The following is a 16,129-nucleotide window of genomic DNA, read 5'->3' on the forward strand; positions in this document are numbered from 1 at the left end:
AGCCTCAATTAAGGGGAGGTCATTTACACGATATTAGACTAGATTTTTATCGGGAGTAGAGTTTTTTATATTTTAAATATAAGAAATACACATATTTATTAATTTCATTTATTAAAATATTAATTATCTTTGTTAGATGATATATTAATAATTAAAATTTAATAAACTTTAAATATTAAATATTTATATTTATAGGAGGGAATAGGTATGGACAGGTGGCAGAGAAGTAGGAGGGTTTTTTTCCACTGTTACATCTCTGTCTCCAATTAAATGCATTTGATTAATTTCCTTTTAAAAAAAAAAAAAATAAAAAAATAAATAAATAATTTAGAATTTCAACGCATGCTTTTTTAATTCAAACCTCACTTCCCAATTTAATGCACCTACCCTTCTTCTCTCATGTCCAATTACATCACTCTCAACCACTCTATTTTAATATCCACGTATACAAATCTACAATTTTATCAAATCTAATAATAAATATTTTATTTTCTAACATTATTTAAACAAATTTTATTAATTACATCATCCACAAATGATGTCCGGGAGTTATAGGCTCTTATGTTGTTGGTGGTTATAGCTTTTTTTAGCTTATGCAATGGGCTTGGAACTGGATTCCCTCTGCTCGTAGAAATTAATGGATTAGAAAGAAGTTGGGTTCGATTTATGGACTAGACGGGAGGTCAAGATAGGTCAAATTTATGGTTTAATTGGATTGACCCAACAATGATAGGTCAGAGGGATAGGTTCATTCGACTAATTAGTGATATTTCCCATTGACTCAAAAGAGAGTGGCTCTATCGCTAAGCAGGTCGTCCGCAACTTGGTTGGTCCGTCAAAGTGGCAGATTGACGCACTATATCAATCAAACTTGGCAAGTTTGTCTTGCTTGCCAACGTCCCCGTTTTTGCTTGAGTTTCTTCTAGGTCAGGAAGTTACTCGTCGCCACAATATCCGTCTTGACCAGAAATTGCGACCCGCTTCCACGTTCTCTTCTAGTGCACTATTTCTGCCATCACCTCAAATTTTAATAGTTCTTTTAGAAAATCAAAAACTTAGCTTATTTATTTATTATTATTATTTATAAGCTTTGAAAAATAAAAAATAAAAAATTATTTAAAATTTGAAATTTATTATTATTTTTATTTTTATTATTGGATTGCATGCAAGAGGTTGAATTACAGGGCTACAGAGTGGTTTAAGGCATAGGCGCAATGGCTGTGCCCTTCCCGCTCAAAAGCTGCCAGTATAGCCCCCTATTAACACCCTTTGATACCCTTTGATTTTGATTTTTTTTTTTTTTTGTTCTTGCCGCTTTGATTTATTTTCACTCTGAACTACATTTAGTTTGTGTGTTGAATTCGATCTCTAATCCGTCAGGTATTAAATCGTCAAATCTTCAAATTTGGAGATATTAACGAAAACTGCGAGGGAGAAGGTAGAGATTGAAGAATTCCGGCGAGGGAAATGCTCTTCCGCCGTTGATTATCGGTACGCTATTTCTTCTCTTTAATTGCGGAGATAGAGAAAATGTAAAAAGAAATAAGAACAGTATTTGTGTTTATTTTGAAACAATTCAAATTTCAAGCCATACAAGTAGCAAATCCTTGATGATAATTGTCAATCCACTATACCTAGAACAAATTCAAGTGAACTATACTGCATTTTGCAATGCTGATACTAGATGCTTATGGTTTTTCCAAAATTCAATCCCTGCTGTAAGGATTTCTTGATAGATGATTTTGTACTCTGAATGAATGAAGACGCCTCTTCCCAATCGCTTAGAAATCATTTGAACTCTGTCTCTCTGATGGATTCTTTGTTCATCGGGGAGCTGATAAAATGAGTTGTAGAATACCACTGCAGTAATAAATAGGCTTAAGGATTTGGGGAAGGGATTTGGTTAACTGATCAGCCCTTAAAACACTTGAAGTAGCTAAGGAAAGGCTTATCAGAAACGGGCAAGAGTTTGACAATCCAACCAATAGGCCAAGAAACAGCTGCAATAGCAATGCAAAGTCCCCACTGCCAGCCATTTAGATTCACTGTATTTGCAAATTTCTTTAGGAATTCTACCATGATAACCTGTAGAACAACCGTTACTCCCACAATTCCTAGAAATAGATGATTCTTTAGAATGCCTTCAAAGACGTTCTGTTTCTCTAGTTTCCTTGAGTTGAACTCGTTGAAGATTTGGCAGAGGACAAAAGTGTTGAAGATTAGTGTATCGTTTACCATTTCACTTACATTGAAGATGTTGCTTCCTTGGAACTGGAAAATTAGGAGTATTGCTATTTGATATAAAGCTTGGGCTAGAAGGTTCCTCCACATAATATTTGTTATTAGGGGTTCTGTTCTTCCCACTGGAGGCTTGTGCATTAGTTCATCATTTGGTCTTTCAGTAGCAAGTGCAAGAGCACCCAGTGTATCCATTATGAGGTTCACCCACAACAATTGGACTGCTGTTAAGGGAACTTCTCCAGCTGATACTGCTGCTATAAAGTTAATTGTGAGAGCTGCTACGTTGACTGTCAATTGAAATTGGATGAATTTCTGGATATTGTTATATACACATCTTCCCCACCTCAAGACTGTGACTACTGTAGTGAAGTTATCATCCAAGATAACGATGTCTGAACTCTCCTTTGCAACCTCAGTGCCTTCAATGCCCATGGAAAGTCCAATGTCAGCCTCTTTTAGAGCGGGTGCGTCGTTCGTGCCGTCTCCAGTTACTGCTACGACATGGCCTTTCTGTTTCAAGCATTGAACCATCAAAAGCTTGTCAAATGGAGTGGATCTTGCCATCACCTTGATTTGATCAACCCTCTGCAGTCTTTCTTCACTTGAGTAGTTTCGGAATTCAGAACCTTCTATTACTTCTCCTCTGCATGCGGTGTTGTGATCGAAATCTAGTATTCCACATTCTGTGGCTATAGCTTTTGCTGTGAAAACGTTGTCACCTGTGATCATTTTAATGGAAACTCCAGCTGATTTACATGTTTCCACAGCTTTCTTCACCCCTTGTCTACATGGGTCTTTCATGCCAACTATTCCCATTAATATATAGTCATCTTCTTTCACGTCTGAGGCAGTTGGCATGCTATTTTTTTCCTCTTCTTCTGAGATTTGTCTATAAGCAAAGGCAATGCATCTTAGGCTACTTGCTGCCATTCCTTGGATTATATTCTCAAGTTTTCTTCGGCTTTCGTTATCTAAGGGATATGTTTTCCCATTTCTTTCAATGTAACAAGAACACATTGAGAGTATCATCTCAGCAGCTCCTTTCCAGTGCTGATGGATTGTGTTATCAGCCAATTTTCTCACCAAAACCCCACTTCTTTTCTTCTCTGAATTGAAGGTTTCCACATGAAGAATGGAATATGCATTTTTCAACTTTACCATGTCCATACTGAATTCTGAGACCGCCCAAGAGAGAATGGCTTTCTCAGTTGGACTACCAGAGATTTCAATTTCGGATTCTGGAGAAGGTTGATAGACACTACCAGTTGTGTTCAAGCCAACTCCTTGATTTATTAACTCACTAACAGTCTCTGCTATGGTGTGGGAAGGGTTTTCTTCCTCAATGAACTCTTGGCCGAGCCAAAATTTGGTAACTTTCATTTTGTTTAATGTCAAAGTTCCTGTTTTGTCCGTGCAAATCACAGTTGCTGATCCCATCGTTTCACAAGCAGAAAGTTCCCTCACCATTGCCTGATCTGCCATCATTCTCTTCATAGAATAAGCGAGTGTTAATGTAACAGCCAATGGCAAGCCTTCAGGGATTGCAACAACTACTATGGTAATTGCAGCAGCAACTATACGGGTAACTGCATTGATCACATCATCTATGTCTGTTTTTTGACCATTGTACTCTGTGTTCCCAAAATCATCGGTTGTGTTTCCTGTGAAATAGCGCGCCAACATGACAACAAGGACTATGAAGGCGACTGAGAGGCCTACCTGTTTAGAGAATACGAATAAAAGATTAAATTTACTTCAAACTATCAATATGAGGTTTTGGATTTAGTTGTCAATTTAACATTACCTTTCCTATAGTAGTGGTCAATTTGTTAAGACGAACTTGCAGAGGTGTTTGCTCCTCAGAATCCCGAGATATCGAGCTCATCATCTCGCCCCAGGCCGTGTCCATTCCCACTGATGTCACCAGCATTTGACCATAGCCATCTACAACTTTTGTTCCAGACAACAAGAAGGGGTTCTCCGTTGAATCGAGTATCACATGATCGCTCTCTCCTGTCATGCTTGACTCATCCACTTGCAATGAATGACCACTTAAGAACAACCCATCTGCTGGAATTTGGTCCCCAAGGTTTAGAACCACGACATCTCCAACCACTATGTTGAAGATGGAAACTTCTATGCGTCTTCCATCTCTCACTACCTGTTAGGGGGAATATGAAGCTTTTTGGGTTTAGTAGTAGTTTATCATCGTATTAGAGTAAGAAGTACTATATCGAAGAAAAACTCTAGTAATGTTAAGAATAAGACTAGATTAAATTGATCATAATCTATCATTAAGACTCTGCTTTGGTCAATATGAGCATAGCTCAGTGATGGAGAAACTAATAACTTTCTTTGATGTCTAAGGTGCGAAGTCTAAACTTTCTTTTATTGAACTAAAAATAAAAACAAACTACCTCCACTTTGATGTTATTACTTATTTTTGATAACTTCTCGAATTGAATCTCCTGTCTGAAGTTGCTGATGGCTGAAACAACAACCACCAGCGCAACAGCTACAAATATGCTCCCGCCTTCATACCATCCTTCTTGTCCTCCATGTTCTTTTATTCCAAACCCAAGTGCCAGAGCCGCACATATAAGTAAAATGACAATGGTGGTGTCCTTGAAAGCTTCCACCACAAAATGAAGGAAACTCTTGGGAGGCCGCTTGTGGTAAGTATTCGAACCGAATACTTGACGTCGTTCATTCACAACATCATCATTATCCTTGATTCCCTTCTCTGGATTTGTTCCTAGAGACTTAGCAATGGCTGGAGCTTTCCCATGCTCACAGTAAGCTTCCAAGTTTTTGTTCTTTACCATTTCAATCAGCTTCTTCTGATCATCTTTGGTGTAGACTATCTGTTCCTCATATGAACCTTCCTCCAAGATCTCACAGTTGATTAAACTGCAATGATCTTTTCTTCTTGACACTGCTAGGGAAAGCATGGCCCGAATTGAGGATATTACTGCAAAGGCAATTCTCCACCTCCTTCGGGCGGCTTTGCCTATGTCAAGAAGTAGAATCTCATGGTAACTGGATTCGAATTTGCTCATGCTTGTTGCTGTTTCCTTCGTTGCAGACTATCAAAAGTCACAACTTGTGGCTTTAGGAGCCTTATAAATAGATATTTTGCATTCTCATTGCGAAGACCTTCGTAGCAGTAACTTTTCTAGTCAACTCTAATGAATTTAGCTCGATGAACAGCCAACATGCAGCCCTTATTAGGCAAAAAAGAAAGGAAAAGAAAAGAAAAGAAAAATAAAATAAAGCGTGAGAGATAAACTCAAGCTGATCTTGTTTGCTTATATCATAATCTTCCCAGAATCTTGTCCTGTAATTCATGGATTTCTTTGCTTAGAACATTCATATGTGGGGTTGAGTATCAAAAGGTGCTGTCTGATGGCTGCTCTTGTGGTTCAATTAAACTAGGGGGAGAGGAGGCGAAGTTTGTGTTTTGTAGACTTAAATTATATCTGTAAATTCCTGTTCATACAATAAGAACAAATGGATTTGAATGTTGTTATCATCTGAATACTATATACAAACGTGGGGATCATAAACAAGAATAAGGATAGTCAAATTTGGATTTTTTTTTTTTTCTATCAAATCCATTAATAAGACATTGACGGCACGTTTTTGTGGATTTCTGTAGCTTAGGGTCAACAATGTACGAATTCCGAAGGACAAACAAAACAAAAACGTCCTTTTGGCAGAAAAACACGACATTGTAAATTACCCATGAAATTTCGGATTGCAGAAAACACATTAAGAACAACGACGACCTGTCGGAGTGGAGCCAATTATTTAAAGTGTGTTTATTTCTGGTCATTTTCTTGGCAATTTCCCAGCACCTTCCTCCTTCACATTCTGTGATGCATAGAATGACAAGTCAAACAGCCATGAACTTTCCTTGCCTTCCATCTCCCTTCATTTTTAATATTATAAACCAGAAATCGCTGTTATTTGAAGACTTTTTTAAAAAAATGGATCTCTCTGTTACAAATTTCACAACTATTGTTGGATTAATGTTGAATTTATGTTATGCATTTTTTTTTTCTTTTATAATGTTTGTTTTGAACATTGGTTTTGTGTATTTTTCTTAGTTTTGGTTGGTAATCTACTTTGTTTTGAACGTGTTCTTTGATGGGTTGTTTTTATTGAATCCAACGAGAAAATGTCCATGGCCTTGAACTTTATAGTTTATAACTTTGTTAGCTTCGTCAACCAACTTGATGAGAAAGGCCCAGGTTTCTTTGAATAGTTTGGGTTTCAGTTCATGATTTAGTAAAGGTTATTTGCATTGAAAACATTTGGTAAAAATAGAGAACAGTAAAATACCTTGATTCATGATACACATTCATCTTCTACCAGAACAATAGAAAGGAGTTGCCAAGCGCAACACATGGATCAAAATACTATGAATCAACAAAAGATCTATATATTTCATGACAAAAGAAACAGAGTTCTATTGCACCATGCAAAGAGAACTTAACCAAAATGAATACAACGTGACCATAACATAACATAACATCCTCGAAAACAGACCGACCATGGTGAGCCATATCATTCTCACCTAGCTGTCTCTCCGATATCACGTCTTCTCCTATGTACAGTTTCATTACACTCATTACCCTCATTCAATCTATTTACACCCAAACAACTATGGGGAAAATCTAACATTCTTGCTCAAAATCGAGAACATCCTAAATTTTGCCCCAAAGAAAAGAACAAACCGTGTCAAACCACAATCCTACAGCCCGTAGCCAGAATTAAACCTGCTTCATGCCCTTTCACCAATTTGCTGAGTATAGTATAATGCAGTAGCATTCATGCTATGTTCTTCCTGTCTAAGATGTTAGTCTCATGCTACTGAGAAGCCCAGTCTTGCATAGAAGTCATCATGTTTCACCACCAGGCCAGCTGCGGTCATTTTACACCTGACATGATTTGATCATTCATGCAGCTGGTTCCTTCCTCGACCGTGGACGGTTGTCCATGAAGAGAAAATCAAATATCAACCTGAAAGTTGCGATAGTTGCACTAATTCTGATTGTCAATTTTCACCCCAGATTCATTGAAGCTGCTGCTGCTGCTTTCAAGCTCTCACCTGGCAATGTCCATGAAACAAGATGGCCGTTGGAATCACCACTTAGTAACTGCTTTAGGTCACTGGTTAGGTGAAGCGCAGTCACGGGATGCTTGTGAAATTTCAGAACCTTGTGAAGAATCAAACGATACTCCGCTACCTTATTGTCGAGATTCAGACCAACCATGCTACTACCAGTGGATTTTATTTGAGAAACAGGATTAGAGAAATGAACCATTTGCCACACCTTCACAGCACCACTCTGATGTCCAGTAGCATACCAATTTGTATCCAGCCAATCAGAAAAAGTACTGCTCGTTATTGAAAGAATGGAATCTGAGGGCAACTGGGATGTGTTAACCATTGCAAGGCAATCTCCATTGATGCTCCAAACTGCGAGCAGAATTCCAGCTGCTGTCACAATTTCCCCAGTCAAGTCATTGACATAAATTGCCGAAATTGCAGTTGGGAACTTAGGAAGCTGCCTGACAAAAACCAGGGAGCTCAGATCCCATATAATGACAGTACAATCGTCCGATCCGCTCGCAATAAGCATGTAGGGCTGACTAACATAAAGGCATGTGATTTTGGCTGTATGACCAGAAAGAGCTTTCTCCAACTGCAATCTTCTGACAAGACGGGGTGCATATTTGGTAATTCTCCAAACCCAAACCAGGCCATCGTCAGCCCCTGTTACCAGAATACAGCCATCATGGCTAACACCCGCACACTGAATTTGGTAACCCTCGTGAAGATTTTCATGAGTAGATAGGAGCCTGTCTTGATCATAGCTCAAAAATCTCAAGCTTCGGTCTGGGAATCCCCATGCAACATACTTGGTATAGGATCTTGGTTTAAGCAAGGTATTAGCCCCTGCCACAAGAATTTTCTCATTTGAAGTGACAATCTGAGTAATAGAAGACAAGCTCTTACGAATCTCATGCGGAACAACAAGATTAGAATGCTTGAGTGGATGAGGAAACTTTCTGTCGACCCGCCTCTTGACATGGGGCTTAAGGAAAAGTTGTTTGGGTGTTTGGCCAAAGTGATTAATCTGTGCTAGAATGGAGGCTTTCATTGCTGGGTCCGTCACTGAATCTATATCCACACTCCCCTCATATGTGTAATGGTAGAAAACGTTGGTAGCTTCCTCTGCTGCCTGACAAATGCAAAATATCTCACAGTTAGAAATTTCCCTATATGAAACACTTTCGACTGGTGGAAACAATGTCATATGCTCCACTGCCGTAGTGTTGTTGTAACACAGTTATACCTTCAAGACTATGTTTAATAGTTTGATGAACTTTTAACAAGGAAACTAAACAAAATGGATTGATGAGCGAAGGCTCTCAACTTCAAAACCCACCTTCCCTCTCTGTTTGTAACCAAATATGAGGTCTATCCAATGATGCAAATTTTCTGAAACAAAGTCAGATTCCAGTGCTTCTCTATGCTTCCTGATGAACTCCCTAGCACTGCCCTTTGCCCATGGAGGTAAGAAAACGTCACCAACCTGGCAAAAAGAAAAGTTCCTTTATCTCTAAAAGTGTTTTCAATTAACAATTTATGCTCCAACTCCTTCCCCATCCCACACGGCCTAACCCCGGTCCAGTGGGTATACCTCGGTCCAGGGTATGCTAGTGTATTAGTTGAAAAAGACATTTGAAGAGTAATAAATAAAAATCGTAGGAACCTTTTCTCCAGATTGTTTCTCTCCCAAGTCAAGATTGAACCTATTTTCGAGGAACTCGGGCATGTAAAAGAATTCTGGAATGAGCTCCTTCACGTCTGATGTGTTTCCTTTTCCAGCTGCACTTAACCAGGTATCTCTAATACTGTTGAAAAGACGATCAGCGTGGTCGAACTGCCCACCTTGAAGCTTCTGATTCTCTGCACTAAATGGTGGAAGCCGCAGCAAATAGAAGAGGACAATTCCAGCACTAGAATAATGAGAACCATAGTGAAATTTTGGAACCTCTGGATCATCCCAACTCTCATATCTGAAGAACAAGCTAGAAAAAGTTAAAACACAAAAACCTGATGCAAAAAAACATTTATGCGTTCAAAGTAGATCAAAACAACAAAAAAATAAGATGTTAACAATTGTAGTTATAAGTGGGTTGACCTTTTCTTAAACTCCTCTTCTCCCTCGGGTGTCTGACAACCCATAGATTTAGCAAGCATGCGAAATGATTTTGGATCCGTCAGGTCAAGGTTTTCACTTTCATAATCAGCAAGGACCCATGGGAACACCGGGTACTGTGTAAGATCACTGTATCCTCGTCCTGCCAAGGTATTGAGATGCATGAGGTACTGGAAATTGCTTATTTCTCCATTTTGCCACCTTTTTGAAAATGATTTTGCCATTATCTTGAAAAGACGGCTGCCCTCGCTGCTCTCTTGCTTGGTTGATCCAGAGATTGTAGTGTCCAACCTAAGAGTAGTATATGTTTGTGTCAGTAAAGTCTAGTATAGACTAGCAGAAATTATAGCAGTGAATGCTTTAGAGAAAATATGCAAAGAACTTGATAGTATATTCCATACATGCTGTTTCTGGGAAGATTCATGGCAACAAGATTTTTGAAGACTTCTTCCCTCTCCTTTTTATGGAACACCAGAAGGTCATTGCATCCATCCATGCTGAATATTTCAACAGCGACCGGTCGCAGCTGATAATCTCGCTTCAAAATCTCATGAACACTGTCAAGCTTCCACATACGCCAAGGATGAGGTAGATTACCGCTGCTGCCTACTTTCTCCTTTCCCCAAGCACCACCACTGTAGGCCCAAGCTCTTCCCCCAGACCATGACTTAACTGTAACCCCCCAAGATGAAGTAGACTTGGACTGGAAATCCATACTGCCCAGACAATCCTTCTTTACACCCAAAGCCTGATCAATAACTGACAGTTCATCTTCACATTCTTTCTCACAAATGCATCCAGAGCCGTCGATGTAGAAATTCTCGATCACATACAGACAGAATTCACCAATCAAAAAGATACCATCATGTTTGTCAAGGCCGATGACACGCTCACAGTTATAGCGGAATCGTATCTTTTCAAGAGGCTCCAAATATGGCCTGATAAGGTATTCACCATCATCATGTAATTCTTTGTCGTATTTATTATCATCGCTAACTTTTACCTCCTCAATTCTAGCGGAAGATGATTGTATAGGGGATCCCAGGTCCGATCTTCCTTGAAAGCTCTCTGCTACTGGAACAGAAACAGAACTAGACTTGGCACCAAACTCTAATGCAGAGTGAAGACTTGCATCATTTACACTACTAGCTCTATCATCATTCCATCCATTTTTAACAGATGTTTCATCCCTGACATCATCTGATTCATTAAACATAGGTTCATCATACAGGTCACTATCCGAATCATTCTGTTTGGCATTATCGGTTAAAAGACGAAAATAGGATTCAGATTCACCATCAGAAGCATCAAGGCCATTGCCTCCTTTTATCAGCTCGGCCTCTTTTAGCTCAAACTTTCCATCGAGAGCATTTTGAATGGTATCGATCTTCAATTTACTTCGCTCTAGTTTCTTGCGCATTCTATATGGACCCTCTATAGGACAGAGTTGCCATTCAGGATCTTCTGTCACAGAAGATGAGGCTATTGGAAATATACTGCGCTCATGAACCAGTTGCTGGAGGTGACTTTTCCATTCACTTTCAGCATGGAGAACCCATCCATACTTATCCTGACGAAGTACTCGTAACTCAGTAGACATCGAATCACGAACTAAATCCAGCGCATACCTCCGCTCATTCACTTGCTCCCAGTGTCTCATATCCAACTTGGAAATATCTCGAGATCTTCTCCCCATCTCCTTCTTACGCCGACCCTCCATTGCCTTTATCCTCACTCCAGGAAATTTAGCAGACCCAGCAATATACTGCACCCACATTATGGCAGCACACTGTTCCAGTACTTTATTTACAATCTGTTCAGAAGCCTGAAGCCAGTCAAAGAAATCAGGCAGGCTTCCAGTCAGCAATTTGTCAAAGCCTCCATGTAGGACATCCAAAGACAGTCCTTGGTTTGGTTTAGAGACGAGCAAATCTTCCAAGGCAGGCCTTCGATGCACCAGGAGATACCTTACAACATCAACCGCCATGTTCTGAACATATTGCCTGGAGTCACGAAGTAGAGTTATCAAATTGACACACAGACAACAGTTCAGATCAGTATCGACATTGCTTGGACAGAAGATAACTCTTCTGTGAGCAACTAATAACTGTAAGACTGCGCAGATATCAAGTCCAGAATCACCATAATATGAACCCGAGTATGATCGTTTCTTGGGTTCCATTAGCAAGCCCAAGCATGAAAGGAGACCATCTTCTCCAATTGAGATCAAGAATGTTGGGAGGAAGCAATACAATATCATTCGACTAGTATTCTTTAAAATTGAATTTACGTAAGCATCAAGTTGCTTGCTGCCTCTTGCAATAGATAAAAGACCCTTTCCAGAAGGAGATACTTCTATTCGACCGTCCTTGTTTGACAGCTGCAACATAGACAGCAAGAACTCAAGAGTTTTTAGCACACCAGAAGGTTGAGGAAAGGCACCCATATATACACGATCAACAATCATCCAGCAAAATGCATCTAAATTTGCAGACCAGCGAGTTTTGTCCAGTTTTTTTTCGTCTTCTTCATCATCCCGCAGGAGGCGCCTTTCAAGGAAGTTCATCAGTCTACTAAGACATAAACCCTGAAAGACTAACATAGATTCCATATCTACATATAGAGGAACATTTTCCAAGATGCTCTCTATGACTGGTGCTGCCTTTATCTGCTCAGTCAAAATATCTGAAAGAACTTCAGCCATAAAATCCAATACAGCAGTAGCACCAGCAGAACAAGGACCACCTCCATAACCAGAATCATCCATTTCAAGAAGTAGCTTTGGGCTAACTGAAAAGAAAGTATTTGCAGATGGATTTCCTTGAGAAGTAGACTTCAGATCCGATGATGAATCGAATTCTACAGCTGATGCAAAAGATTCCACAGATGGCGGAGCAACAGGCGGAGATTTTAATTCATTACTACTCGCATTCCCAAGCCAAGATGCCAATGCAACAACTGGAGATGATGAAGTTGTGTGGGGAGCACGAATATTAGATTTTTCTGAAAGGCTGGGAGAATCAATTAGATTTAGAGAGGCAGTACTATGAGAATCAATTGGTTGTAAGGGTTCCTGAGTGACTTTTGTTGGTCTGAAGCTAAACTCATTTGTACTGGATATGACAGACTCCTGGTCAATATTATCACCTACTAAGCTCTCAGCAACCTGAAAATCATGCCCTGATTTGATTGACGTTCGGGGGGATTGAACAGTATTGATCTCCTCTCTAAGACTAGGCTCATTTTGAGGCACAGCAGTGTCATCAGAGCTAGTACTTGCCTGCGCCTGAGGGAAACTTCCAACACTAATGGATGTCTTCACAGACAAATCTTGTTCCTGTGGCATGCTAGAGAATGTGTTCTGTGAACTACTGGCATCATCACAATCATTTGAATTCTTTTCCTCAGTCTTTACTGATAGCTCTTTAGCCATCTTCACAGCATAAGCAGCCCTGTAAGATAGTTAATTTGCAAAACAAAGGGAGGGAATAAGAAAAATCTCAGTCAGTAAACAAATCATTCAGTGATTGTGCCAAAAATTTCTTTAACAAAAGTGAAGGAAATTGAGAATGGTTGCAAAGACAAACCTAACACAAGAAAAGTATAGGTCAACACAGCTTTCAAGAAAATCTGCCCGTCTGCAAACTGCAGAAAAAGGATGGCACATTTTTGCCAAATCAACCATAAACCTAAGGACAGAGGTAGCAGCAGCAGGGGCCGATGCCTCCCCACCCATTAGACGAGCAGCATAGGTCTTATGCATCAGAGCTTCACCTTGAAGCTCTCCTGCATTGTCTGCATTCCCTTCGGCAAGTTCAGCCACAAGACCAGCACTAGCCTGGGAAAGATTACCAGTTTGGTGGGCAAGCATTGACTGAACACTCAGCCTATCAAATGTTGATTTTGCCATTGCAATTACAGGTTCTAGAAGTTCCACAAATTTCAGTTCCACAAAACTTCCATCACTTGGCATAAGGGCATGAAAGTCTAGCATTCGGACTTCAGGTAGTCTAGGATAAACTGGCTTTCCAAATATCAGGCAGAAAAGGATATAATATATATCAGGGGAATCATAGAAACTGGGAAGGACGCGTACCAAACCTTGATAACCTCCACTTGTACGGAATTTTAGTGCAAACGTTGGTGAAGATGTAAGACATACACCAAGAAGGGTCATGATCCATCTCATGCTTGAAGGATGAACAGCTTCATCAAGAAAATATGTAATCAACTTAGAGGAAACAATTTTATGCCATTGCTCTAGCAAATCTTCTGATCTTATGGTCACTTGCAGATCAATAAGCATCTCCACCAACATATTTCTCACAATCACATGTTTCCCCATGGATTCTCGTGAAATTGGACGCCTCGGTGTCAATTGAGGTGGGTCAAATGTCATGATCACAAACTTGACCACAAGTTCCAATTCAGAAACCAAAAACCCATCTTCTAAAATGACTCCAAGCAAGACAACCAGTTTCTCCAACACAGGAACCTCAACATCTCCCCGCTGCAAAGTCACTAATAAATGCTGAACAAGGTTGATTCGTCGAAGAACTGTAAGGTTATGGTTCCTGTACCAGTGCATTGAGACTAGATGCTCAAGGAAACCCAGGAGAGCAATTTGAATTGTGACAGGGGATGTTACCCACAATGTCCAGTCAAGTAAGACATGCTCAACCATATCTGGATTTGACAATACAACACAATTTGAAGTTTCACCTGGCATTTCAGGATTTTCAAGCTCTGAAATATGGCTAAATGAATCTTTCGGAGCAGAAAAATCATCCAAGTCACCATGTGATCCAATAGAGGAAACCTCATCACGCAATTTTGATAAATTAAGCTCCTCATAACAGCTGTCCTGAAAAGTATTAGTTGGCGAGAAATTTGTTTGAAAATTTTCCAACCTTTTTGGCTCTGCAAATGAAGCTTCGCATGCTGCAATCTTGAAAAAGATTTCTAGCGACTGCATGTCAAATAGAGACATTCGCCGGTGCAGAAAAAGAGTTAGCAAATGATATCCCCTGTAGGTCTGCATGTCCCTCACATTCTGTGGATTTTGATGAAGTGCACACGCAAGTAATGTAAGGGCCATGTGCAACATATCCCTCGTCTCAGAAGCTTCAACAAGGGCAAGGATAACCGTCATCCCACCAACAGGGCGTATAATGTCACCAATTACACATTGCTTACAAACATATACATCTCCATGAAGGCGTCCAAACCGGGGAATACCTGCCAAAAACATGCCCCAAAAGAAAAAAGTTCGATTATCTTACAATGATGTTATTGTCTTCATCAATACAAGACCCAATTACTTTTAGGACGGTCCATAGCGATAGCGAAATTTAAACTTAATGTAAAACTTAAGATCATCAACATGGTTTCTTACCCACAATAATCTTGCAATGATGTTATATCTTCGTCGATACAAAACCCAGTTGCTAAAATTTAAACTAAAATGTAAAATTTTCTTACCCCCAATAGGAGAAGCAGCAGCCGACATGGGATCTACTAGATTGAGCATAGATAAAACTCCTGACACTCGTATGGCTTCAGCAGATGTTCCATCAAATGCAAATATTAGTTTCTTGCCTGAGAGCTGTAAGGAAAGATTTCCGAGTCTCTCCATATCCCAAACTATCCCACTACCATCTGCCCTTGTGTCCCCCAACTTGCTTGAACCATCATGCTTCTGCATATTATGGGTCAAAGCTAAGTCAGCATCCAAGGAATCTAAAATTGCCATGCTACCACCACCACAAGCCTGGTTTGGCACAAAACGCAAAAGGTCTGTGTCTTGGAAAATCCCTCTATATCCTCTACCAAGTATGTACATGAAACATATGCAGCCTGGAGTAAGCACTTCTTCAAAAAGATAGCAGGAACGGAGCTTCCAATGCATGTCACTAACTTTAGCACACACACCAGGGGTACCAATGTTCACCTGTAAGGATTTCCCAACAGGAGAGGGTGCATAGGCCAGTTTCCCAGTGTGTTTCAACTTTCCGTTGAGATACACATAAGCAATGCTAGCTTGGAATAGTCCAGCTAAAGCATTTGGTTTGCTGTGAACAACAGCAAGGTGATGCCATCTGCCTTCCTCAAGATCAATGCCAGAAAATGATAAGGAGGAAGAGTTGCTTGTGGCAAGGGTTAGAACACCATCCTCCTGCAGATAAAGTTCGGCATAAAATGTATTATCATTGCTTGCTGCACCAACAGAAAATATACGAAGAATTTGCTGGTCCTGGGACTGGACATTTTTGGCAGTCCACCTCTTTGAAGGGCCTACTTTTGAGGAATCATACTCCTTTCCTTGAGATTTAAGGAGATTGTGAAATTGAAACCAGCAAACAAAAGAGTAGCCAGCAGCTGGAGGCCAAGATCTTTCTCCAAGAGATACTTGGATCGAGGCATGCCCAATCTTACTCATATCCATCTCTAAAAACGGTGCCAAAGAAAGACTCTCTGATGCCATATCTTCCATATGAACCAACCTTTCCATCATGTCAATAAGAATATGACCTGACTTCAGCAATCTCATTTGTAGAACAAATCTAATTAGCATTCGAAGTTCTGATGCAGATAACCTATCGAAAAAATACAGAAATTAATCCAACAATATTAAAAAAAAAAAAAAAAAAAAA

The 16,129-nt window shown here is 39.8% G+C and overlaps 2 protein-coding genes and 1 long non-coding RNA gene across 3 annotated transcripts in view; 1 reads left to right on the forward strand and 2 right to left on the reverse strand.

Moving 5' to 3' along the window:
- Positions 1-1,181: 1,181 nt before the first annotated feature.
- LOC111461224 lies at positions 1,182-1,617 on the forward strand. Its single transcript, XR_002713540.1, has 2 exons — positions 1,182-1,246; positions 1,381-1,617. It is a non-coding gene; the product is annotated as an uncharacterized LOC111461224 (long non-coding RNA).
- On the reverse strand, positions 1,532-5,806 carry LOC111461223 (calcium-transporting ATPase 12, plasma membrane-type). The gene is made up of 3 exons (XM_023104739.1): positions 4,659-5,806; positions 4,046-4,402; positions 1,532-3,960 (listed from the first exon to the last, which is right to left on the reverse strand). The coding sequence occupies exons 1-3, from the start codon at positions 5,298-5,300 to the stop codon at positions 1,912-1,914; spliced, it is 3,048 nt and encodes a 1,015-aa protein (XP_022960507.1). The 5' UTR covers positions 5,301-5,806; the 3' UTR covers positions 1,532-1,911.
- An 854-nt stretch (positions 5,807-6,660) lies between these two features.
- The window catches only part of LOC111461048 (protein SPIRRIG), an 18,023-nt gene continuing 8,554 nt past the window's right edge, over positions 6,661-16,129 (reverse strand). Inside the window, exons 13-19 of the mRNA XM_023104481.1 lie at positions 14,958-16,072; positions 13,064-14,714; positions 9,878-12,928; positions 9,459-9,767; positions 9,027-9,333; positions 8,700-8,846; positions 6,661-8,492 (exon numbers count right to left, since the gene is read on the reverse strand). Coding sequence (XP_022960249.1) covers positions 7,308-8,492; positions 8,700-8,846; positions 9,027-9,333; positions 9,459-9,767; positions 9,878-12,928; positions 13,064-14,714; positions 14,958-16,072 — 7,765 coding nt within the window. The 3' untranslated portion in view covers positions 6,661-7,307. The remainder of the gene's footprint in view (positions 8,493-8,699; positions 8,847-9,026; positions 9,334-9,458; positions 9,768-9,877; positions 12,929-13,063; positions 14,715-14,957; positions 16,073-16,129) is intronic.

Source organism: Cucurbita moschata, unplaced genomic scaffold (genome assembly GCF_002738365.1).
Source record: "Cucurbita moschata cultivar Rifu unplaced genomic scaffold, Cmos_1.0 Cmo_Scf00024, whole genome shotgun sequence".
Taxonomy (NCBI): domain Eukaryota; kingdom Viridiplantae; phylum Streptophyta; class Magnoliopsida; order Cucurbitales; family Cucurbitaceae; genus Cucurbita; species Cucurbita moschata.